A 20,548-nucleotide genomic window follows, 5' to 3' on the forward strand; every position below is an offset into this window, starting at 1 on the left:
TTCCATTCTAATCTATATTAATTTTGCTAGTAGGGTTATTAATAAGTTCAAATTTCTGATACTCATTTCCAAGAATGGCACGATATTCATCTGCTTCATCAACATTTTTTTATTTTTGGTTGAAAATTGTAGGAAAGAACGATGGTTATAATTCTAACGTAATTAAATGAAAAGGGCTCCCCATGTGCTAGCAGGGCTAACTAACTTCTATCAATGTCAAACTGCAGTAGGAGGACCGCACAAATCCACCGCAGGGGATGCAGACGGCCCCGAGCCACACTTTGAGCACCTCTCATGTAAACTTAATTAGAACAATTTTCCTTTATGAGGTGTGTAAATAAAATCACCATATTTGTTTTGGTGGCGGGAATAAATTAAGGTAAAAAAAGGAAAGACTGTTTCTACTTTTCATCAATAAACTGCGCACTTTTAATCACGTGCGCAGTTTATTATTTTGTTTTCAATCTGAGCATGCGCATCTTCTCCTTTTGCTACTTAGCACAGACTATAATTTCACAGCGATGTAGAACTGATTATTGAACTCCCAGGGTAAAAAGTGGACGGAAAAAGCAGAAGGACGGAAACTCATCCGCGTTTGACCCGGTGCGTCAGGAACACCTGTCGTCCCGGCTTCCTTTGCGTGTCCAACATGGAAGAACTGGCGGTGGAGGTCCGTGGCTCCAACGGCGCTTATTACAAGGTAAATCCCGGATACACAACACGTCTGGAAACTTAACATGTCGTTATCAAGTACTGCATGTTCTGCTGGAACACCAGGTACCGCGGGCCGTCGTTCGGACCGGTTCTGGGTCCATCATTAGACGGCGAGCGCGGAGCTAGCACGAATTAGCAAGCTAAGCTAACGATGCTAGCAGGTCTGATTTACTTTTTAACGACATTTGTTAAACGCTAAGAGGAAATAATATGGTCTGTTCTGTGCTGTAGTGATTATTAAACTAATGAAAGCTCCGTCCACCAGTCTAGTTTCACCCTGAGCCTCGTCTTCCTTAGCTAACAGCTAGCTCACATGCTAGCTGGCAAACTGTTGACGTCTGAAGATGTTGAGTAAACACGGTGTCCAGGTAACATTCATCCCCTTTTCTGTCTGTATATGAGCGTTAGGACTACAACACGTGCTTTATTTTGGGGTTTTCAATTAAAAATCAAGCTGCGGGTATTTTTTGAACAGACTGCCACTTTCTGTCGCCGTCTATTATTTGACACCTGATCACGTCCCAGCTATCTCCACTATGTATGAGCCAGCTGTTCCCTGTCACTCCCGCCCTGCTGCCAGGCCAGAACCGGGTCGCTGATACCGCACACTTCCAGGCTATTTCTGGACCTCCGACCCAAAGTGATACCCTCATGTTTTTCAGCTCTCCTTTCCTTATCCTGCCTTTTGTTTCTTCTTTCACTTCCATGTGTGATTCATACTTTCCCCAAGGCTTTTCCACTGTAACCCACTCCACTAGAGATATTTCAGACTCATTAAGTTGTATATTATCTGTAACCATTAACATGATGTTTTGGGTTGGGTTTCTGCTGACTTGCATAAAAGTTACAGTAGTGAGTCCTTGAAGGTACTTTTAATCTTTTCTGCGTATAAACACCACAAGATCAAATCCAAAATTAATCAAACTGCTGTTTGAAACTTAAATATTCAACATATCAATAAAAATGTATACATTTTAAAGTGTTGGGTTGTAAACAACAGGAGCGATTCAACTATCATTTTTAGGTCACAGACCTAAAAATGCTTTAAATTAACTATTTAAATGATTAAAATAATAGTTTTTTAGAAACGGGACGCTGCTGTACATTTGACATCTTGTTTTAGTGTTTAGCCTCCATTTTAAATACACAAATGTAATTTATAGTGTAAAATATTTGTTGTGTGACAACAATAAGCAATAAATCAATCTTTTAATGATAATTGAAAATGAGACCAATGCATTTTCATTCTTGTTTGACTATTTTGCTTAATGTTTAATTAAGCACAATTAAACATTAAGCCATGTAATATTATTGAAAAGCCGCCATCTTGGAAAAAGCTACAAAATAGTTGGTTTATGTTTTTAATTTATTTTACAAAACTCCTCACTGCAGTTTTTCATGTTTCCCCTGCTGAGCCTAATAAATAATATAATTTGAAAGGCAATTTTACTTTGTTGATACTTTAAAAACCAATATTATTCATTATGTCTGTTGTTTTGTTTGTTTATTTTGGATATTTAAGTTTAAAGTTCTTTGGAAATTAAAGCTTGTTAATTTTTGAGAGGATGTTTTTGCATTATCAAGCTATTATCTTGATACATTTGTCAAAAAAGTATCTCAAAACAACAATATTATATTTATAATATTTCCCAGACAGTTTATTGTTCAGAAATATTTGTAATCATGACAGACACATGTATGATGTCATGCTAGCTGGAGCTACACTATGCTAATTTATTAATGAAGGAAAAAACAAACTGAGTTGTCATCGCAGTCTGGGTGATTTCTTGCAATATTTAGTTGGCTGCTCTGCTTCCAGTGTCAGGCCGACATGTTTTGAATGTTAAAAATATATTTGGACAGCTGGATGGATTTTAATGCGCACACCTGATGCCTATATTTAGTAGCTGAGATGCTAACCGCAGAGCGCAGCATCTGAGAGTTACGGCAAAGAGAGCAAAGATTTAGGAAAACATTCGAGAAATTAATAACACTAAATAATATATTTGTAGCAATTATTATTAGCAATATCATAAGTGATTATTTTCTTGTTTATTGCATTTAAAACCATATTTTAGTAAAAGGCATCAAAGGAAGAAAAATGCATTTTGATTATGGCTTGAATTATTAATCGCAGTTAATTATTGAAATAATTGTCAACTAATTTAGGAAGTGATTAATCGCTAACTGAAGTACGACAGACAAACTGGTGAAACAACAACACAGTAAGGGACGTATTTAAGCCAAAACTGTACAAAAGATATTTATAATTTATATTTAAGATGAGAAATCTTCTTTGTTCTGCCAGAACTCCTCAGTTTTAGCTTCAAATCCGTAAAATATGTATTTATCCTATTAAACACCTTTTTCTGTCCAATTATTAATTTATTATGAAACATAATCCAAATTTTTAGCTTTTTTGCTACAAATCTACAAAGTAAATACTGTTATTGCACTTTAGGGAATAAAATATTTATTTTCTAATTAAAAAAATTTATTTGCATCTTTTAATACATTTCTAATATTCTGTGTAAAAATACTTATGTGGTTAAGTGAAAAATCTGGCAGTCAGATAATTAATATTCATATTTTCTTTAACTTAAACATGTAAGCCTTAATTATTGATAGAATAATCACTGACCAAAATAAGTGAGTTATTTGGTTTATTTGCTAATAAAAGCTGCTTTTATTCACCTGTTTTTGTCCTGCAGGGCTTTGTCAAAGATATCCACGATGACTCTCTCACCATTGCCTTTGAGAAGAAGTAAGCAAGTCTCCTTCTTCAACATGTAAACAAGCCAACACAGAAAACCGTTGTGTTTTTAATAAGGTGTGGTGGTTGTGTTTCAGCTGGCAGCCAGAACGCCAGGTGCCCTTCAGCGACGTCAGGCTGCCTCCACCTGCTGATGTCAAGAAGGAGATCGGAGAAGGAGAAGAGGTGGAGGTGAGGCCACGTTTTCCTCCTCTCTGTTCCCCGTTCTCCCAATTTACTACTAAAGCTGGACGACATGGATTAAAAATAAAATGGCAGATTCTCAATCAACTTTTCCTTTTGCTTGCTTTCTTTTCTAAAAAAAAAAAAGATATTTACAAAAAACGGTTTTTATTTCCGTCATCTTTTCTGTGAAATGTAGTTTGGATTATTAGGGACAGGATGCGACAATTCTGCAATTATAAGAATATAGTCGCAATATTAACAGAATAAAGATGAGATTTCACTCGAAAAATGTCATTTTAATGAGTAAAAACCTTCTAAAGTGATGAAGATCTGATGATGCAGCTCAGTTGTTGTAAACAGACTCAGTTGTTTCTACATTCGATTTGATGCTAATGTGTTAAAAATGTAGTATTTCTATTCATCTGCAATAACATCACAAGATTCTCAAGATTCCTGACTTTTTCACCTAATATTACAACTTTTCTCTGCAAAACTACAACATTTTACCAAATAATTTTGTTTTATTTTTAGTGCAAATATCTTAATATTTTGAAATAAGACAAAACTAATTCACAAGTAACTTTTAAGCAATAAATGAGCTTTTTTTAACAAAATAATTTTTTAAATATTGATAAAAAGTATTTGTTCCATTGGCAAATTATTTCACCTACAGGAGAAATGTATTGATATAAGTGAATTAATCTAATAGTACCACTATTAAGAAATAGTGGTACTATAATTGATCAGAAGTTATTTGTAAGTTCGTTTATTCTTACTTTTTGAAGTGAACAAAATTATTTAGTAGAAATAATTTAAGATTTTGTGTTTTTGCTGTGTATTCTCAAAATTAAATAAAATGTAATCTTAGCCTGGTGCCAATATTCTGTCGTAGAGTTGACCTGAATTCAAAGTCTTAAGTAGAAGCTGTAAAACCAAGATGGCCGCCGCGGGGATGTTGACGTTGTGTTTTTTGGTGAAGTATGATGACGCTGCAGTGAACATGGCTGAGCTGCAGAGAACATGGCTGAGCTGCAGAAACCCAATGAATGCAATGGTTTTCTTCCAAAAATTAAATCTTCCATTATCAAAAAAATTTTAAATCAATAAAATCCTCCAACGTAAATAAAAGCAGCACGACTTCAACATAGTTTTAGTAAAAAGTAAAAAGTATCTGTCCAAGAAATTACTCGAGTAAAATTACTCAAGTACTGAGTAACTGATGAAATTATCAATCATTTGATATTTAAAATTACATCATCAGACAGAACAAAATATAAAACTGAACACAAATTTTGGTATTTTAAGGATGAAATTTACACAAATTCATATAGATAACAAAACATATCAACATCAGTCAAAATAAAAAAAATTCCAAATTAGTTTCTTTTAATAAAAACTTGTTTTACTAAAAGGAACTGCAGGTGTGTGTCTGAGTTTGTTCTGGTTAAAACATGTTTGTTTTTCATTCGGTGGGTAGAAAATCCAAAAATTTGACTCCAGTAAGAGTAGAAGTACTCTTACTGGAGTAAAAGTAAAAGTATGGCTCTTCCTAAAGTAAATTTTTTTTCAAAAATGTTGAGTAAATGTAACTAGTTCCTGCCAGCCCTTCTCATATCTGGGTTATTGTTGTCAGATTCTCTCCAGAGCCAACGAACAGGAGCCTTGTGGATGGTGGCTGGCCAAAGTCCGCATGATGAAGGGAGATGTGAGTTTCTTAATGTGGCAGAAAGTTTCTAGGCTTTGGTCTAAATTTACCAAACCTTTCATTCATTTGTTTTAAATGTACCAAATGTAAAATTTATGTGTTTGTGTTCTGCGTTCCCAGTTCTACGTGATCGAATACGCCGCTTGTGACGCCACCTACAACGAGATCGTAACGTTCGAGCGTTTGCGGCCGGTCAACCCCAACAAGGCCGTCACCAAGAACTCCTTTCACAAGTGCACCGTCTCCGTTCCTCAGGATCTGCAGGAAGCGTGCGTAACGTTGCAGATGCCATATTTATATCTGTATCGACCCAAATATTTAAAAGAAATTCAACTTCAGCGATTGGTGACAATGTTCCTGATCTATTCAGTCTAATTCTGTGCTTTGGTATGAATGATGTCGGTGACGATGTCGTATCGTGTGTCACTGTGTGGTAGTGCTGTGATAATAATAAAAGTGACCATAAGAAGTATTTATTACTAATGTTTTTGGTTACTGGGTGTCACAGAAAATATATCCCCAAAAACACAGAAACCGCTTGAAAAATATTCCTATTTGCATTTTGCTTCTTCAGGACACCAGTCGCATAAATAATGGTGATTTAGATCATTAAACTGCAAATCGTAAAGTCATTTGATCATATTTTCAAATTTATTGGTATTCATTGATGCTTTCATTGAACAAAAAGGGGATAAAATGATGAAAACGAACAATCTAAATATTTTGAGGGGTTTTAAGCAACATTAAGTGGAATTTTCTGTGACAACAATAAATCAAAATTCCTATCATAATAAGAAATTTATCGCGATAAATGATAAACACCCGTAGCTTGGAGGTGATTCTGGTTTTTTTCTGTACGGGATCGGAGCAGATATCGGTACCGGCAGTGAAAAAAGTGGGTTCTGTTGTCTGTTTTATGGAAATGTGTGCCGTGTTCCTGTGTTGCAGGTGCCAGAACGAAAACGCACACAAGGATTTCAAGAAAGCCGTTGGCGCCTGTCGGGTTTCGTTCTGCCCAGAGAGCAGCGAGCTGCAGATCGTGGTAACGCTGCCTGACCTTTACTTATCGCCACAGGCGGACAGTAACTAGTTACATTCACCTGACTAACTGTTTGGAACAACTTTCCTTTTAGGAAGATTTGTATTTTTCCTTGACTAATTTCAGGTGGAGTATCTCTACTCTTACTGGAGGAAAATTTTCTGGATTAACCAGAAGTTTTACCAGACAAATTATGAAGTTTATGATATTTTTATTGAAAGAAACTGATTTGAAAATTTTGATTATTATTATTTCTAATTATGTTACTGATATGAATGATTTTGATCTTTAAAATATCAACATTTCCACATAACTTTTATAATTTGGTCTGCCTGCTAGGGTCATTTTTGAATATTAAATGATTGATACACTCTAAAAAATGCAGCTTTTTATTGACAGAAACTTTCATTTTGTTGTTTTTTTGTCACTTATATAAATTATTGTCATTTTGAAAGACAGAAATTTCCATTTAATTTTATATTTGTTCCGTCTGATGTAATTTTTAAACATGAAGTGATTGATAATTTGATCAGTTAGTCAGCACTTTAGTGGACTTTTTACTCTTGCTTGAGTCATTTTGGCTGCTTTTTACTTGAGTAGAAATAAGTTGAAGTCGTTTTACTCCCAGCTGAGTGAAATGTTTCGCACTCTGCTCCTTTTGGGTTTGGTCACTTCCTGTTTCTGTGTGCAGTCCACCAATGAGACGACAGTGAAGCGCGTGTCTCTGCTGAGCGACATGCACCTGCGCAGCCTGAGAACCAAGCTGCTGCTGATGTCACGCAACCAGGAGGCCACAAAGCACCTGGAGGTCAGGAGGTCACTGCAGGTCATCTGTCACAGAAGGCACCCAGATTGACTTTGAGTTAATTTCCCAGTCTTGTGTCGGGCGTTTTAGACCTCCAGGCAGCTGGTGTCGTCCTTCCAGCAGGAGTTCATCGTGAGGCCAGACCTGATGGGCCTGGCCATCGGCAGCCATGGCAGCAACATCCAGCAGGCCAGGAAGCTCCCAGGGGTCACCGCCATCGAGTTGGACGAGGAGACCGGAACCTTCAGGATCTACGGAGAGGTGCGATGGTGGAACCAGGCCATTAATAAAATAAAACAAGCTCAGTTATTTCCATTTGCAGGGTTTATTGTTTGTCTTTTCTCTCTTTCTACCAAAAACTGGACGACTTCAGTCTGGTGCTTTTGTCTCGACTCGACATTTTTATGAGCAGCAATTTTGTTTCAGAGACTTCATAATTCAATTTATTTGTTGCTTTGTTTATTTTGGATATCTAATCTGTCTTCCAGTTTCAGTGTTGAATGTTCTTTAGAATTTAAAGTTTATTGATCTAGAGGGTGATTATTATGCTGTTAAATGGTCTCAAAACAGCAACATGATAGTTTATCACAATCATTTCCCCAGTATTTTACCTGCCTTTGTTTGTGGTTGTTTACGTTGTTTATATGAAAAATAGTTTTAAGGTTTTGATCTAATGTTATCTGAAACAGTAGATAACACAAATACCTGCTTCTTAGTCCTGTTGTTGGACCTGATTTTAAGATTTTCCTAGACTTTTCTGACTTATTTTTTCTTAATTTGTTGTGGTTTTTAATCCAGATCATGTTTGTGTTGTAATTTAGACGGAGGAAGCTGTGAAGAAGGCCAGAAGCTTCCTGGAGTTTGTGGAGGATTCAGTCCAGGTGCCAAGGAATCTTGTTGGTATGCAGAGTTTTAGTTTGTTTCAACATCAACACCCAAAATATCTGAGTAAAAGTTGTAATTGTAGTTTTCTTTCTCAAGATGGACAGTGTGCAGATTCTGCAGGGGTTCTTTTTTGTTTTGCTTTGATATTTATTCATTTTTATCCATGTAAATGTATTTTCTCCCCTGATCTAAAAGCATGTTTTTAAAGCTTCATGCTTTCCGTCTGTTCCTGTCTGCAGGCAAAGTGATTGGTAAGAATGGGAAGGTGATCCAGGAGATCGTGGATAAGTCTGGTGTGGTCCGGGTCCGAATAGAAGGAGACAACGACAACAAGCAACCCAGACAGGAAGTAAGAATGCTTCTCCCGCATCACTTCCTTTAACCCAGCATCAGGATTATAGAAAACAACGATGGACTCGGATGACGCACACTCTCAGTTCGTACTAACGTGTGTGTTGGGTGTTTGTGTTTTGTTGACACAGGGAATGGTCCCCTTTACGTTTGTCGGTACTAAGGAGAGTATCGGCAACGTTCAGGTCCTGTTGGAGTATCACATCTCCTACTTGAATGTAAGCCATCTTTTATTCTCCTTCCTTCTGCATGAACTGACTGACTTTCACTGGCTGCTTCAGCTTGTTCTGCTGAGGTCTAACGGAGAAGAGCTGCAGCATCTATCGAACCAAAGCGTCGCTGTTTATTAGTACAATCCTAGCTGGATGGGTGTTGCAGTTGCCTAGCAACCAGAAGGTCCTGGGTTCAAATCCCAGCTTGGGGGCTTTTCTTGCATGTTCTCCAGTGTGGCTTCTCTCTGGGTACCGAATTATTATTGAGACTAATTCAGTAATCGATTAATTGTTAACAGACTGGAGAAAAGGCCATTTGATGAAAGAGCAACACATTCAGATCAACTAAACCAAAATAAATGCATATATATCGCAAAGTTCACTAAAGTAACAGTGTTGTTGCAGTTTTGGCAATGAAATTTTTATTTTCTTATGTAAAAATTAATTGAATGACTTGAATCTGCGAATGTATTTTAGTATTTTATAAAACATCTGCAGAATCTGCCAGTTTTCCAGATTAATTTATAACTCATCAGATTAATTGATGAATTGCTACCTAAGATTAGCATTAGTTGCCCAAATCACAAGTATTTTGAGGCAAAACAACAAAAAGAATAAATGAATCACAATCTGTTGTCGACACAGTGATAAACAGCATCATAACTTGGCTTTATATTTTTAATTTCGGAGAAGGATCTGGAGAAACTCCTGTTAGCTTATAAATTATGGAGTTCTTAGCAACTCGGAACAAGAATCCAACATGGAGAACCGACATTTATCTTTATTCTTTCCTAATCTTGAACTAATGAAGAAAATACTGAGCAACTCAGAACAGCTGGAACATTTTAAAATGTAGTTTTGCTTTTATTGTGCTTGTGTTGTTTTTCCTTCTAATTAATGTGAAGCGCTTTGAACTGGACTGAAAAAATGCTAAATAAATAAAATTTATTCATCGTCGTCTTCTTCTCTGCATGCGTGTAAAATTGTGCAGCCATGTAGCGAATATCTACCGTTTATTGTCCTAATAATTCAGAATGTCCTCTGCTTTACTCACACACTTTGTCCTGTGTGTGTGTCCTGTGCTGTCTGCATGTCTGCGGTCCTGCTGCGGGGTTTGTGCGCGCGCGTGTGTGTGTGTGTGTGTGTGTGCGCGCGTGCGTGTGTGTGTGTGTGTGTGTGTGTGTGTGTGTGTGTGTGTGTGTGTGTAGGCCATGGTGGAGCTGCTTACGGAGAGCCAGCAGCTAGACGAAGAGCTGAGGCAGATTGCGGCTTGTGCTCAGAGAAGCAGCCTAGCCAGATTCAGTGTAAACAGGACAAGGCGCTCTGGATGCAGTGTAGATGTGTGTATGATGTCTCTGCATGCACATCCTGTGGTGACCTTCAAAATGTCAGCTTTGCCTTATTATTCCATCTGTTTTAAACGGCATCAACGCGTCAGCCAGTCACCCTCTTTCTCTTCTTATCTTCTCATTTTTGTCCTCGTTCTGACTTTCTTTGTGTAAGGAGGTTGAGCAGCTTCGTCTGGAGCGGATGCAGATCGATGAGCAGTTGCGTCAGATCACCCAAGGTCACCGGCCGGTCGATCGGGAGCGGGGCGAGCGAGGAGAGAGAGGCGGCGGGGGCTATAACGCAGACAACGGCGCCAACGCGTCGTCAGCCTCGCTGCGCGGCAGCCGCTCCTACAACAGCAGGGGGCGCGGCCGGAGAGGCCACAGCTACAACACTGGATACGGTACGCACCTGCAGCACCTGTAGCACCTGCAGCACCAGCAGCACCTGCCTAATAATTCATTTCTTCAGGAAAACTTTAGATTTCATTTCCAAATCTGGATTTGTATGGAAAACGTTTCTGTTTGCAAACTTCTTTAACTGTCCTTTTCTGTAAAAGTTGGATTTCTCTCTCTGTGTTTATCTGATTATCCATCCTTCCTCTCTTCTTCCTTCCCTTCCTGTTCTTCTTCTTCGCTACAAAATGGTACAATTAAAGGGAATTAATACTGTCCCTTTAATCGATTATTGAGATAATCGTGAAGTAATTTAAAAGTTTTGAGTTGGAAAGACAGAATACTCTGGGAATTTATGTCATGTCTTGTCCATTAATCTTGATTCCTGCTGTTTATTCTTTCTTGTTTGATTTTCCTGCATCGTCTTAAATCCAGGCGCCAATTCGGAGCATTCGAATCCCTCTGAGACGGATTCAGAGCGTAAAGACGAGCTCAGTGATTGGTCGCTGGCAGGAGAGGACCTGGACGGGTGAGCTTGCAATTTCCTCATCACAGAAAAGCTGCAGAAACGTTTCAACTCCAGGCGACGCTCGGATCTCCGGAGTCCTTATTTCCATTTGGTTTTTTAAATTTGCAGGGAGAGAGAGCGAGGCCCTCGCCCACAGAGGGACGGGCGCCGGAGGCCCGGACCCGGCCGGGGCCGAGGGGGAGGAAGAGGCAGAGGAAGAGGAGGATACGGATACAACTCTGGTACAATTCACTTTCAAATAAGAAACAATATGAAACTTTCCCTATCAGATCATAACTTTGTGCCGACAACTTTCAGGATTCTGGTTGAAATCCTGGAAAACGCTTGAATTCAATCCGGTCCTTGATATTCAAACTGCTCAGTTTTATGATAAATTTTAATTTAACTTTTGATGAAAACAATTTGGAAAAGTTGGAACCAGATACGCCTCATAAAAATACAGACACATTTTTTTCTTACTGTCTGAAGTTGAACAGACTAAACTTTTCTTGATTAGTTAAAACTACCAAAGTTATTCACATTTGCTAAATGTCAGAAAACCTGCTGAGAATTATTGTTTAGAGATTTTTGTTGCAACTTTCTTTGCATATATTAGCATTTGAGCAAGAAGAACAAAGTCTTTAACCTGAACTCCATTTGTTTGGATGTAATAAATGTTCATTATTCCTAATGACTTATTAGGAATAATACATTTTCTGCAGTAAACAAAGTTACTGAAATTGGGGGATTTTTGTTAAATTTGTGTTTTGTTTCAGTCAGTTATATTAATAATAGTAATTAATTTATTTGAAGCTGCCTTTCAAAGGTCACTGAGCAACTGGAAACAATAAAATGAAAACTATAAAACAACAAAGTTCATATTTCAGTATAAACACTATTGATGGTAGAAATAAATTGAAATTAAAGATAAAAGCAGTAAAAATGAACTAAAAAAGACCATTTGGAACTGTGGGAAAAATGTACAAGTGTTTTTTGTGCAGGTGGTAGGGATCACGAGAACAATCCCCCCTACGGGAGCCTGGAGGCCAACACGGAGACGGACCAGACGGCCGACACGGACGCCAGCGAGTCCAACCTGCCCGCCAACCGCCGCCGTCGCTCCCGGCGGCGCAGGACAGACGAGGACGCCACCCTGATAGACGGCATGAGCGAGTCCGACAACGCCTCCGTCAGCGAAAATGGAATAGGTATGTCTCGTTTTTATTTACTGTGGAGCATAAATTTTCCATAATTCCATTTACCGAGTCGGAGGCAGAAGAGCTGCTGTTAGCATTCAGGCTCAAACCATAACAGAGGAACCAACCCGTTTCTTTGTGATGACCCAACGTTCCCAGATTTGTCCGAAGCAAAACCTCAGCGTCGCAATCGCAGCCGCCGCCGCCGCATGCGCCTGCCTGAGGAGAGGCAGCCAGGTAACGCCGCAGCTCAGGCGTCGCTGCTCACTTCTCCACCGCTGCTCACGTTTGGTTGTGGGACAGCAGCAGAGAACGAAATGCAGCAGAAATTAACCAGCATGAATGTTGCATGTTCCTAACAGAACACAACACTTTGCACTTTGAGTTGCCTTGTTGCTGGAAATGCTACCAAAATAAAATTACCCGTTGTTTCCATCCTCTGCCTTTTTCCTGTAGCTGCAGCGGTAAACTGATACCATTAACTAAATAACTCAGTGCAGTTCACCACAGCATAGGAAAAAATAAACACAAAACAACTTTTAGTCTTGTTTTTGCCATAGAAACCGACAACGCCACAATATGTTTCAGGATTAAAACCAAAAAGCTCTCAAACATTTCCCTCACAAAGAACAGAACATTCAGTCCGTTAGTTTTTGGTTTTCAGGCTTGATGTTTATTTGGTGACCTTTAAGAAGTGGTCGCTGTTGGAGATTAGCTACCGCTGCTATTAGCCTAGCTAAAAGCAGCGTTGATTTAAATATCTGCTCTGCTGATTATCTGTGAGTTGCTGTTTAAGTCGCCTTTTCTTATTTTTTAACAGAACCAAAACACAGAATTCTGCAGCACATCGACATGTTAAGGTTGTCATAGTCAAGCTAGCATAACTCACCTACTTCCTTTTACCCGACTTTTTATTTTAAACTTTAACCGTTTCCTGACTTCATCAAGTTGCTGTAGTTGTCTACAATCAGTGGCAAAGCACTGCATCCATTTTCACTTTTATATCAGGCGTACATCTAATATGTTATGTTGGCAAGTTGACAACAGAAACCAATGAAGTCTGTAAACAAAACTTGGCTTCAAAAAAATTACTCAGCTCATTCTAATTTCTCATGAGATTGATTGATTAATTAATTACTCATTACGTTTGTCATTTTTTTACAAATATGCATCAGTTCTAAAGGTAAACTGTTGTTTCCATCTGTATTGATTGAATAAATTTAGAAACATATAATTATTGGTAAATATTTGCTGCCAGAACATCAATATTAATATTTGATACCAATGTTGGCCCAAATTTACAAATCGGTTCATCACTAATTATCTTCCCTTCGCTTCATAAATATTTTCTACTTTGTGTTGGCTTGTCACAGAAAATCTAAAATTCACTCAAGTTTGTGGTTTTAAAGATGAATATTTTTATGTTAGCCTGTAAACGATGTTGTGATAAATCGGCTGCTGTTGCCTGTTTTTTCCTGTTGAGTGAAGACGAAGCTGAACGTTTAGAGCTCGGCTTTCCTTCGGACCTGGACCCAGTTTGTGTTTGGTTGATTAACCTGAGAGGGTTTTTGTTGGGTTGTTGATGCAGTGACTGTGGCCGACTACATATCCAGGGCTGAATCTCAGAGCAGACAGACGACCGCCAAGGATACCAAGAAAAACAAGGAAGTGGTCAGTAAACGCTACAGCAGCTGCGTTTCCACTACGAACGCGACGCAAAAAAATGTTTTTCCACTGCCAAATGCATTCATTTTGATGCAGCCGAAAAACCACCTGATATTGGCAAAAAAGTTTTTCTTTTAAGCTGAGCTGTTTCCATTAAGCAAATTTATCGTCATAATTGACATTTACTCAATTTTAAGGGCAATGGAAACGCACCTTGTAGCGACGTTTCCATTATAAATGTGCGCAAAACTTTATCGATATTCCGCTAATGTAAAAAAAAAACAATTTAGAGAAGTTGCAGTTCTTCAATTAAGAAATTTGTAAATAAGTTTGTTAAAAAACATGCAGCACCATCATCTTCCTACCACTTCCTGTCGTCTTCTTTGTTGTTTCCGCCAGTAGAAACAGCTGATTGACGCAAAGAAACTTTCAGTTGCAGTTTGGCGAAATAAACTATTTTCAATGCAGCCAAATCATCGCAGTAACTTTTTATTGGTCTCTTTTTCTGTAATTGCCATGTTTCCATTGAGCAAATTCAGTTTTCTAATTCTAATTTGCACAATTTCATGGTCAACTTTTTTTCAACTTTAGTGGAATTTTGCAATTGCGTTTCTTGCATTTAATAAGAAATTCAATGAAAATCAAGAGTGAATAAGTTTGTCTGTGCAATTAAGTCGTTAAGAAATATAATCTTCCTCCTCGTCTTCATCGTTTCCACCAGTTTTAATGTGGCTGAAAATCCGCCGCATCCTAGTGCAAAAAGGTTTCATCAAATGAAGCTTATTTTCCGTCATTTCCGCAGTTTTACAGTCGATGGAAACGCAGCTATATTCAGTTGTGAGACCAGCTGATTTTTTCCTTCCTTTGAACTTTCCAGTTTCTCCCTCATCGTGTTTTTGCTTCCGTGTGTTCAGGGTCAGGCGGAGGTCATTGCTGAGCACAGCCCACAGTCGGCTCCGGCAACCACCAACGGCTCCAACGACGACGGGTCCGACGTCGCCGCCCCGAAAGACTCCTCCTACAAGAAGGACTCGAACCCACAACCCGTCATGAACGGACTCTCCTAGTCAGACCCCAGCAAAGGAAATGGTTTCAAATAGTGACGACATTTGATTGGAAATTCATGTCGGCATAGAGGCGTCAATGTTAACATCTAAACACAACAAACATTGTTTGTTTGTTTGTTTGTTGTTTTTTTTGTTTGTTTTTTTTACTTAATATTTGAAACCCGTTCTGCAGCAAACCTTTTAGCGCTCTGAACCCCGACCTTTACATGTTTATCTCTGCTTCTGTTTCTCTTTTCAATACTTCTTCCAATATGAGCTTGCCAAAGATAGTCACACACACACACACACACACACACACACACACACACACACACACACACACACACACACACACACACACACACACACACACTTAGAGCTGCACCTTTAGTCTTCTCTTCCTCTTAGAGCTCAGACTGAGTGCAGTATTTACATAATGCAGACAGGGATTTTAATCAGATACTGTGGTGTGGATGCAGCCGTTTTCCTGGTTCATAATGTCGTAGTCTGCCTTCTATCAGGTGAACGTAGCGGAATCGTTTCTTTTTGGGACGTTTTGTGCATCAAGTTAAATGTTCTGCATGAGCAGAGTGCAGAAGGTTTGCTGAAAAACCCAAGTGTGACGTACTTGTGATCAGCGGTCGTGCCTTGAGAGTAGACTCAACAAGTTGCTGCCTGGCTCTGCGCTCCATCTGGAATCCCTCCCCCCCTCACCTGCCACCAGTGGAACCAGTCCGGGTCGCCTGCCACCAGTGGAACCAGTCCGGGTGAGTCGGCGTGCGAAATGCTGAGGGGTTTCAGAGCCTTCTTTTCAAATCAGGTGTCTCTGCTCTTAAAGTCGTTGGGAGGGGGATTCAGTGATCCTTTAAGTGTATCTGGAGGATTTTTTGACTTTTAGCTGCTTCCTGTTCTTTAATATGCAACCACTTGGATCATAGGAGATGTTATTACTGCAGATCTGGAAAAGAAATGAGAAGAGTTGTTTTGTTTGCACTGAAGCGTAACCTTTTACTCTTAAAGCCGATTGTAGTCGAGTCTGAAAGCCGTTGCGTTGCTGGTTTTCTGGGAACGTTTCTCTACCCAACCTTTTATTTGATCAAGTACGACACTGAGAGCTTCAGGAGACTGAAAATCATAACAACTGGATGAATCCGGTGTTGAGATGTTGCAGAAAACCGAAGCACAGCAGCTTTTCACGGTTCTTCCACACTGGCTGGCTGGAAACTGGTCACGACTGTTCCTCTGAGGAAGATTTATTTGGATTATTTATTTTTTAAAAAGTGTACAGTATTTAAAAAAAATCATAAAAAAAAATAAACACTCTTCTTTTTCTTGACACTAAAACGTGATATCCAGAGGTTTTCATACATCCATCTACGATTTGGACTACTGACAGTTGTGACATCCCAAGAGTTTTTGTTGGGTCAACTACAGTAAACTGTTTCTTTTTTAAGGATTGTCTGGTTGGTTGATGTGCAATATGTTTTGTACGCAGGTAGTTCCTAAATAAACTTGGATCTTCTATGTAGATCTGAACCCAAATGTCTGATTCATTTATATAATTCACCTTGTGCTCATATTACTGCAGAAATGCATTTGTGTGAATATTGTTGGGTTTTTGGTGCAATTTTGCAGGAATTGTTCATTTTTGGACTGGAGTTGTGTTGTAGGTTGTGTTTTGATGTTGCACCTAAATATTAACATTTTTTTTTAGCAAAAACTGCCTTATTAATCCCTAATAATTCAAATTTTAGCTCAGAAAGTGAATACAAAATACAGTTCTCAAATTAATTTACCAACCAAAAAGAAAAGAGCATTAAGTTTTGTGACATCAGTTTGTGAAAACATATCAATAAACTTGCTTAACTTGGAGACAAAAACTAATTCAATATCCAGCAATATTTTAGACGTTTGTCAAATGTAAAGTAATTGACGCTTTCCGATACAGTTATTGTTTTGTTTTTATTTGGGAATAATTACAAAAAAAGTCAAGCGCTTCCTTAAGTCAGTCCATGAAACAGAGAGCAAAAGCAGCGTGAGATGAATTTCATTTCGTCCTGATCTTCAGCTCTGTTTCTTGGCTTGGCCGTCCATCAAGTCCTTTGCTTCATTTATTTTTGCAGCGATGTACGGAGAACCACCTGTGACAAAAACACCCTTTCAGTTTCACTGGCAGTAAAAGTTCAGGTTTTAGTGACGGACTCGGGTGCAGAACGTACCTCTGTCTGGATGGTTCAGGACCATCAGCTTCCTATGGGCTTCTCGGATCTTATTCTTGTTGGCTGTGGGACTGAAAAAGAGAAATATTGTCAAAAATGATCAATCCCGCAATCGGAAACAAGAGTTTAAAAAGATAACGGCTGGATGAGAGCACAGTGCAAATCACCAGCATGAAGGAGACGCATTATGCAAATTTTACGTACCTGACGCCTAAAATCAGAGCAGCTTCTCTCTTTGTCATCTTTGGTTCAAAGCCGCCTCTGTAGTATCCTCCGCCAAAGGCCTGCAGCAAACAAAAGGCCCCACTGTTAGCGTCACAAAATGATAAATAAAAACTTTTCCTTTTATTTTTTTATTACCGTCTTGGGAAAACTCTGGAGGGCCTGTTTCACCTGTGGCTCCATTTGTTTCATGGCCTGCAAGGCGTAGCGACCTGCCGGGAAAACGTGCTGTTCTTACTGATGACCAGAGGGGGCAGAGTTCCCAAAAGTAGAAATAATTCAACAGGTTTTTACTCAATTAAAGTAAAAAGTAATTACCAATAAATTACTCAAGAATAAGAAAAAAGTAACTGATCAAATTATCATTTAAAATTTAAAAATTGCATCATAAAGTAATATAAAGTTAAGTAGATATTTAGGTATGTAAGGACCAAAATGACAATCATTTATATAAATAACAATAAATTAGGCAAAAAAAAAATTTTCCTAAATCAACTTTTTTCAATCAAGAAACTTTAACAGAAACTGCAGGTGTGTTTCTGTCTGGTGGATTTTTAGTTACAATTAGTTTTTTATTCAATGAGAAGAGAAAAAAAAAAGAAATTTTACTCAAGTAAGAGTAGAAATACTTCAAAATAAAATTACTCAAATAAATATAAAAAGTATAGCATATTAAAAAATACTCCTAAATGTATTTTTTTTTCAAAACGTTACTCAAGTAAATGTAAGTAACTAATACCAAACTCTGCTGCTGACTGTGTAGATTACAATGATTCAACAGTAAAAGTGTTTGGACTGAAACTGGTGGTCATGGACACATTTCAGTTTCATTTATTGTGAAAATTTCATGTCCAGAACCTGAAAGAAATGTTGGATCTATGATATAACCTGATACAGCCAGTTTAAAGTTACATCAGTGAATGTTTGCTCAAGTTATTATTCCTCAGGTTCCTTCACTGCATCAGAACTACATTTCTTACAATGTGAATCTACACCCAAGAAAAAATAGGTCATACCTACTCAAAATACCACAAAAAAATCTTAAACATAAATTTGTTGTTTCATTCTTAAGATTTCTGACTTTCTGTGTTGAAAAAGTTTAACTTTACTGTCAGAAAATTGAGTTTTTTATGCACACTTCTGACCTTTTGACAATATCTGTTTTAACTACAATGATCCTGATACTCCACATTATGCACTTTATTACAGAAAAAAGTGAACATTTCTCTACATCTCTTTTCTCTGGTTCTGTGAGACTTGTGATTGATGATGATTGAACAGATTGTTTTGAAGTAGGTTCACTTTTCACTGAATCAGTCCAAACAGATGAAATGTGAGACAGGAGGCTGTGTGGAGATGCAGGGCTCCATGTTTTTACCTGCAAACCCAGCAGCAGCCAGAGCCAGACCCACTGCCACCATGGAGCTGGCCTGCAGGGACACAAGAAGCACAAACCAGAGGAAACAGAGAGTCTTTCTCCATCTGCTGCTCCACACGGAGCCCAGCGCGCTCTCTTTCTGTTTCATCCACAAAACTGCAACCATCTGCCTCAGGAAAATCTCTAAACTAGCCGATTAAACCAGTGAATGACGTATTAGCTGCGTTTGATAACACGCTGTTAGGTCACAGAGAGGGAAGCTAATGTTAGCTTAGCTAATGAATTCAACGTTTTCCGGTCATTTTCAGAACCCGGAACACATTTTATTTATTCATGTCCCACTGAATGGCGAGTATCGGGTCGGACCTACCATGTCTCAGTGTTATGTCCCGCTTCTTTCCCAGATTAGGATCATAACTTTTGACCTCTCGAGTTATCGTTGCTAACCGCAGGCGTCCATGTGTTTATGCCGCAAACGGTTGGGAAGTGTCGTAAACTTAGATTCCCCTTCGACAGCTGGAGCGGTTGAAGACGTCTGCTTGTTTCTGTGGTTACCGCTCACCTCACTGCGTTCAATGAAATGAAATGAGGTTAACAGGTGGACAGAGGAGCAACAGGTCATACAAAAGCTTCTCAAGTTCTGAGTAAATCATTAAAAAATGATGTCACCAGACAGGCAGAAATGGGAGCTATGTATTTGTAATTCTAAAATGAAAAGATTTTCTTTAATTTAATTTCATAACATGATTAACAAATCCAGGAGGAGAAACTGTTTCTTTTTTCTTCAAGCAAAACAAAACATTAAAATAATACCGACAGTAAACAATGCTTATAGATCAGGGTTAAGGATTTCCAGTGCGAATGAAGCAAAAGTCAAACAGGCTCACTGATCCTCAGCATTTTGATTTCTGAGATTAAAATCATAATTAATTTTCAGTGACCACTAAAAGGGCCATCTTCTTCAAAAAGAAAATCATTTTAGCTTTCTTTTTCTCATAACTTGGACTTGAATTTCAGAATTCAGATTTTTTTTCCTCAGAATCAGAATCTTTTAAATTATTTGCCATCAGGAAAATCTCATCCTAAAACTCAAATCTAAAGCGTGGATAACGTGCAGGTTCACAGATCCCATCACAAGGAAGACACTGTTTTAATTATTCTCAATTGACTTACCTAAAAATGCTTTGTAATTCATTTGAATTTTGACATAGATCGACACATCCCTGAAAAAAAGTCAGAATTCTCAGATTAAAGTGAAAATTCTGAGATTAAAGTCAGAATTTTGAGACTGAAGTTTGAAATCTGAATTTAATTTCAGAAAATTCTAAGAAAGAATCACAATTCTGAGATTAAATGTAGAAGTCTGGGATTAAAGTCATGCTGGCCTCCTACACACACACACACACACACACACACACACACACACACACACACACACACACACACACACACACACACACACACACACACACACACACAAAACATGCTGCCCTGGGCGGTTGCCCATGCCGCCCATATCATTGCCAGGAGCTGCACCTCATCTCTCTGCTGTTGCATTGTTTTACCCAGAATCCTCTGCGCAGACTGTCTACCCTGAGCACGCGGCTGCAGCTGACACAATGGGACAGTGAAGGGCCTAATTATTGCCCCTATCATTTGCATAATTACAATGTATTTTCCCAGGCAGAGGCAGTATAGAAATTGTAAATTGCAGTGGACTCGCCGCTCTGCTCTCCGCGGTGGAAGTCAGACCTGAATGCGCTGCCAGCCAATCAGCCAGAGGGATTTCAAAAGGCAAACTGTGAGGAGAAATGAGAGTTTTGCCCCTCAAATCATATGGAGTTACAGTTGTGTTGCATATGATGGCGGTGCAGCCAGTGGCAACACAAAGCCCGCAGGAAGCAGCTATTTCTGCGCGTTTTATTAACCCAACCAAGCAAT

General features: G+C 38.7%; 2 protein-coding genes across 10 annotated transcripts; one reads left to right on the forward strand and one right to left on the reverse strand.

The window, feature by feature from the left end:
- The first annotated feature begins 482 nt into the window (after nt 1-482).
- fxr1 (FMR1 autosomal homolog 1) lies at nt 483-16,324 on the forward strand. Of its 7 annotated transcripts, none has more exons than XM_055050842.1 (18): nt 483-700; nt 3,426-3,478; nt 3,565-3,658; nt 5,286-5,357; nt 5,478-5,626; nt 6,306-6,399; nt 7,088-7,204; nt 7,292-7,462; nt 8,023-8,101; nt 8,326-8,435; nt 8,560-8,655; nt 10,156-10,381; nt 10,809-10,902; nt 11,011-11,123; nt 11,883-12,089; nt 12,237-12,314; nt 13,666-13,748; nt 14,657-16,324. In XM_055050842.1, exons 1-18 carry the CDS (start codon nt 650-652, stop codon nt 14,807-14,809), a joined length of 2,040 nt encoding a protein of 679 aa, XP_054906817.1. In that variant the 5' UTR covers nt 483-649; the 3' UTR covers nt 14,810-16,324. The 7 variants fall into 7 exon arrangements, with proteins under 7 accessions (XP_054906817.1, XP_054906826.1, XP_054906842.1 ...); XM_055050851.1 differs by having other exon boundaries at nt 8,563-8,655; XM_055050867.1 differs by having other exon boundaries at nt 8,569-8,655.
- A 407-nt stretch (nt 16,325-16,731) lies between these two features.
- dnajc19 (DnaJ (Hsp40) homolog, subfamily C, member 19) lies at nt 16,732-19,108 on the reverse strand. 3 transcript variants are annotated; one of them, XM_055050889.1, is made up of 6 exons: nt 18,978-19,108; nt 18,608-18,659; nt 17,368-17,441; nt 17,212-17,291; nt 17,008-17,078; nt 16,732-16,929 (listed from the first exon to the last, which is right to left on the reverse strand). In XM_055050889.1, the coding sequence occupies exons 1-6, from the start codon at nt 18,978-18,980 to the stop codon at nt 16,853-16,855; spliced, it is 357 nt and encodes a 118-aa protein (XP_054906864.1). In that variant the 5' UTR covers nt 18,981-19,108; the 3' UTR covers nt 16,732-16,852. The 3 variants fall into 3 exon arrangements, with proteins under 3 accessions (XP_054906864.1, XP_054906880.1, XP_054906873.1); XM_055050905.1 differs by having other exon boundaries at nt 17,368-17,466; nt 18,978-19,089; XM_055050898.1 differs by lacking the exon at nt 18,608-18,659 and having other exon boundaries at nt 18,978-19,096.
- Between the last annotated feature and the right edge of the window lie 1,440 nt (nt 19,109-20,548).

This window comes from Poeciliopsis prolifica, unplaced genomic scaffold, assembly GCF_027474105.1.
Source record: "Poeciliopsis prolifica strain line A6 unplaced genomic scaffold, Auburn_PproV2 SCAFFOLD002, whole genome shotgun sequence".
NCBI classification, from domain to species: Eukaryota; Metazoa; Chordata; class Actinopteri; order Cyprinodontiformes; family Poeciliidae; genus Poeciliopsis; species Poeciliopsis prolifica.

Bases quoted from the DNA above. Each gene is read 5' to 3' on its own strand.
- fxr1 (XM_055050824.1), top strand. From the start codon at position 650: ATGGAAGAACTGGCGGTGGAGGTCCGTGGCTCCAACGGCGCTTATTAC. The intron at 7,463-8,022 runs GTGCGATGGTGG...GTTGTAATTTAG, and splicing joins CCTTCAGGATCTACGGAGAG to ACGGAGGAAGCTGTGAAGAA. The intron at 8,436-8,559 runs GTAAGAATGCTT...GTTTGTGTTTTG, and splicing joins ACAAGCAACCCAGACAGGAA to TTGACACAGGGAATGGTCCC.
- dnajc19 (XM_055050889.1), bottom strand. The intron at 17,292-17,367 runs GTAATAAAAAAA...TGTTTGCTGCAG, and splicing joins TCCAGAGTTTTCCCAAGACG to GCCTTTGGCGGAGGATACTA. The intron at 16,930-17,007 runs GTACGTTCTGCA...TTTTTGTCACAG, and splicing joins CCTGAACCATCCAGACAGAG to GTGGTTCTCCGTACATCGCT.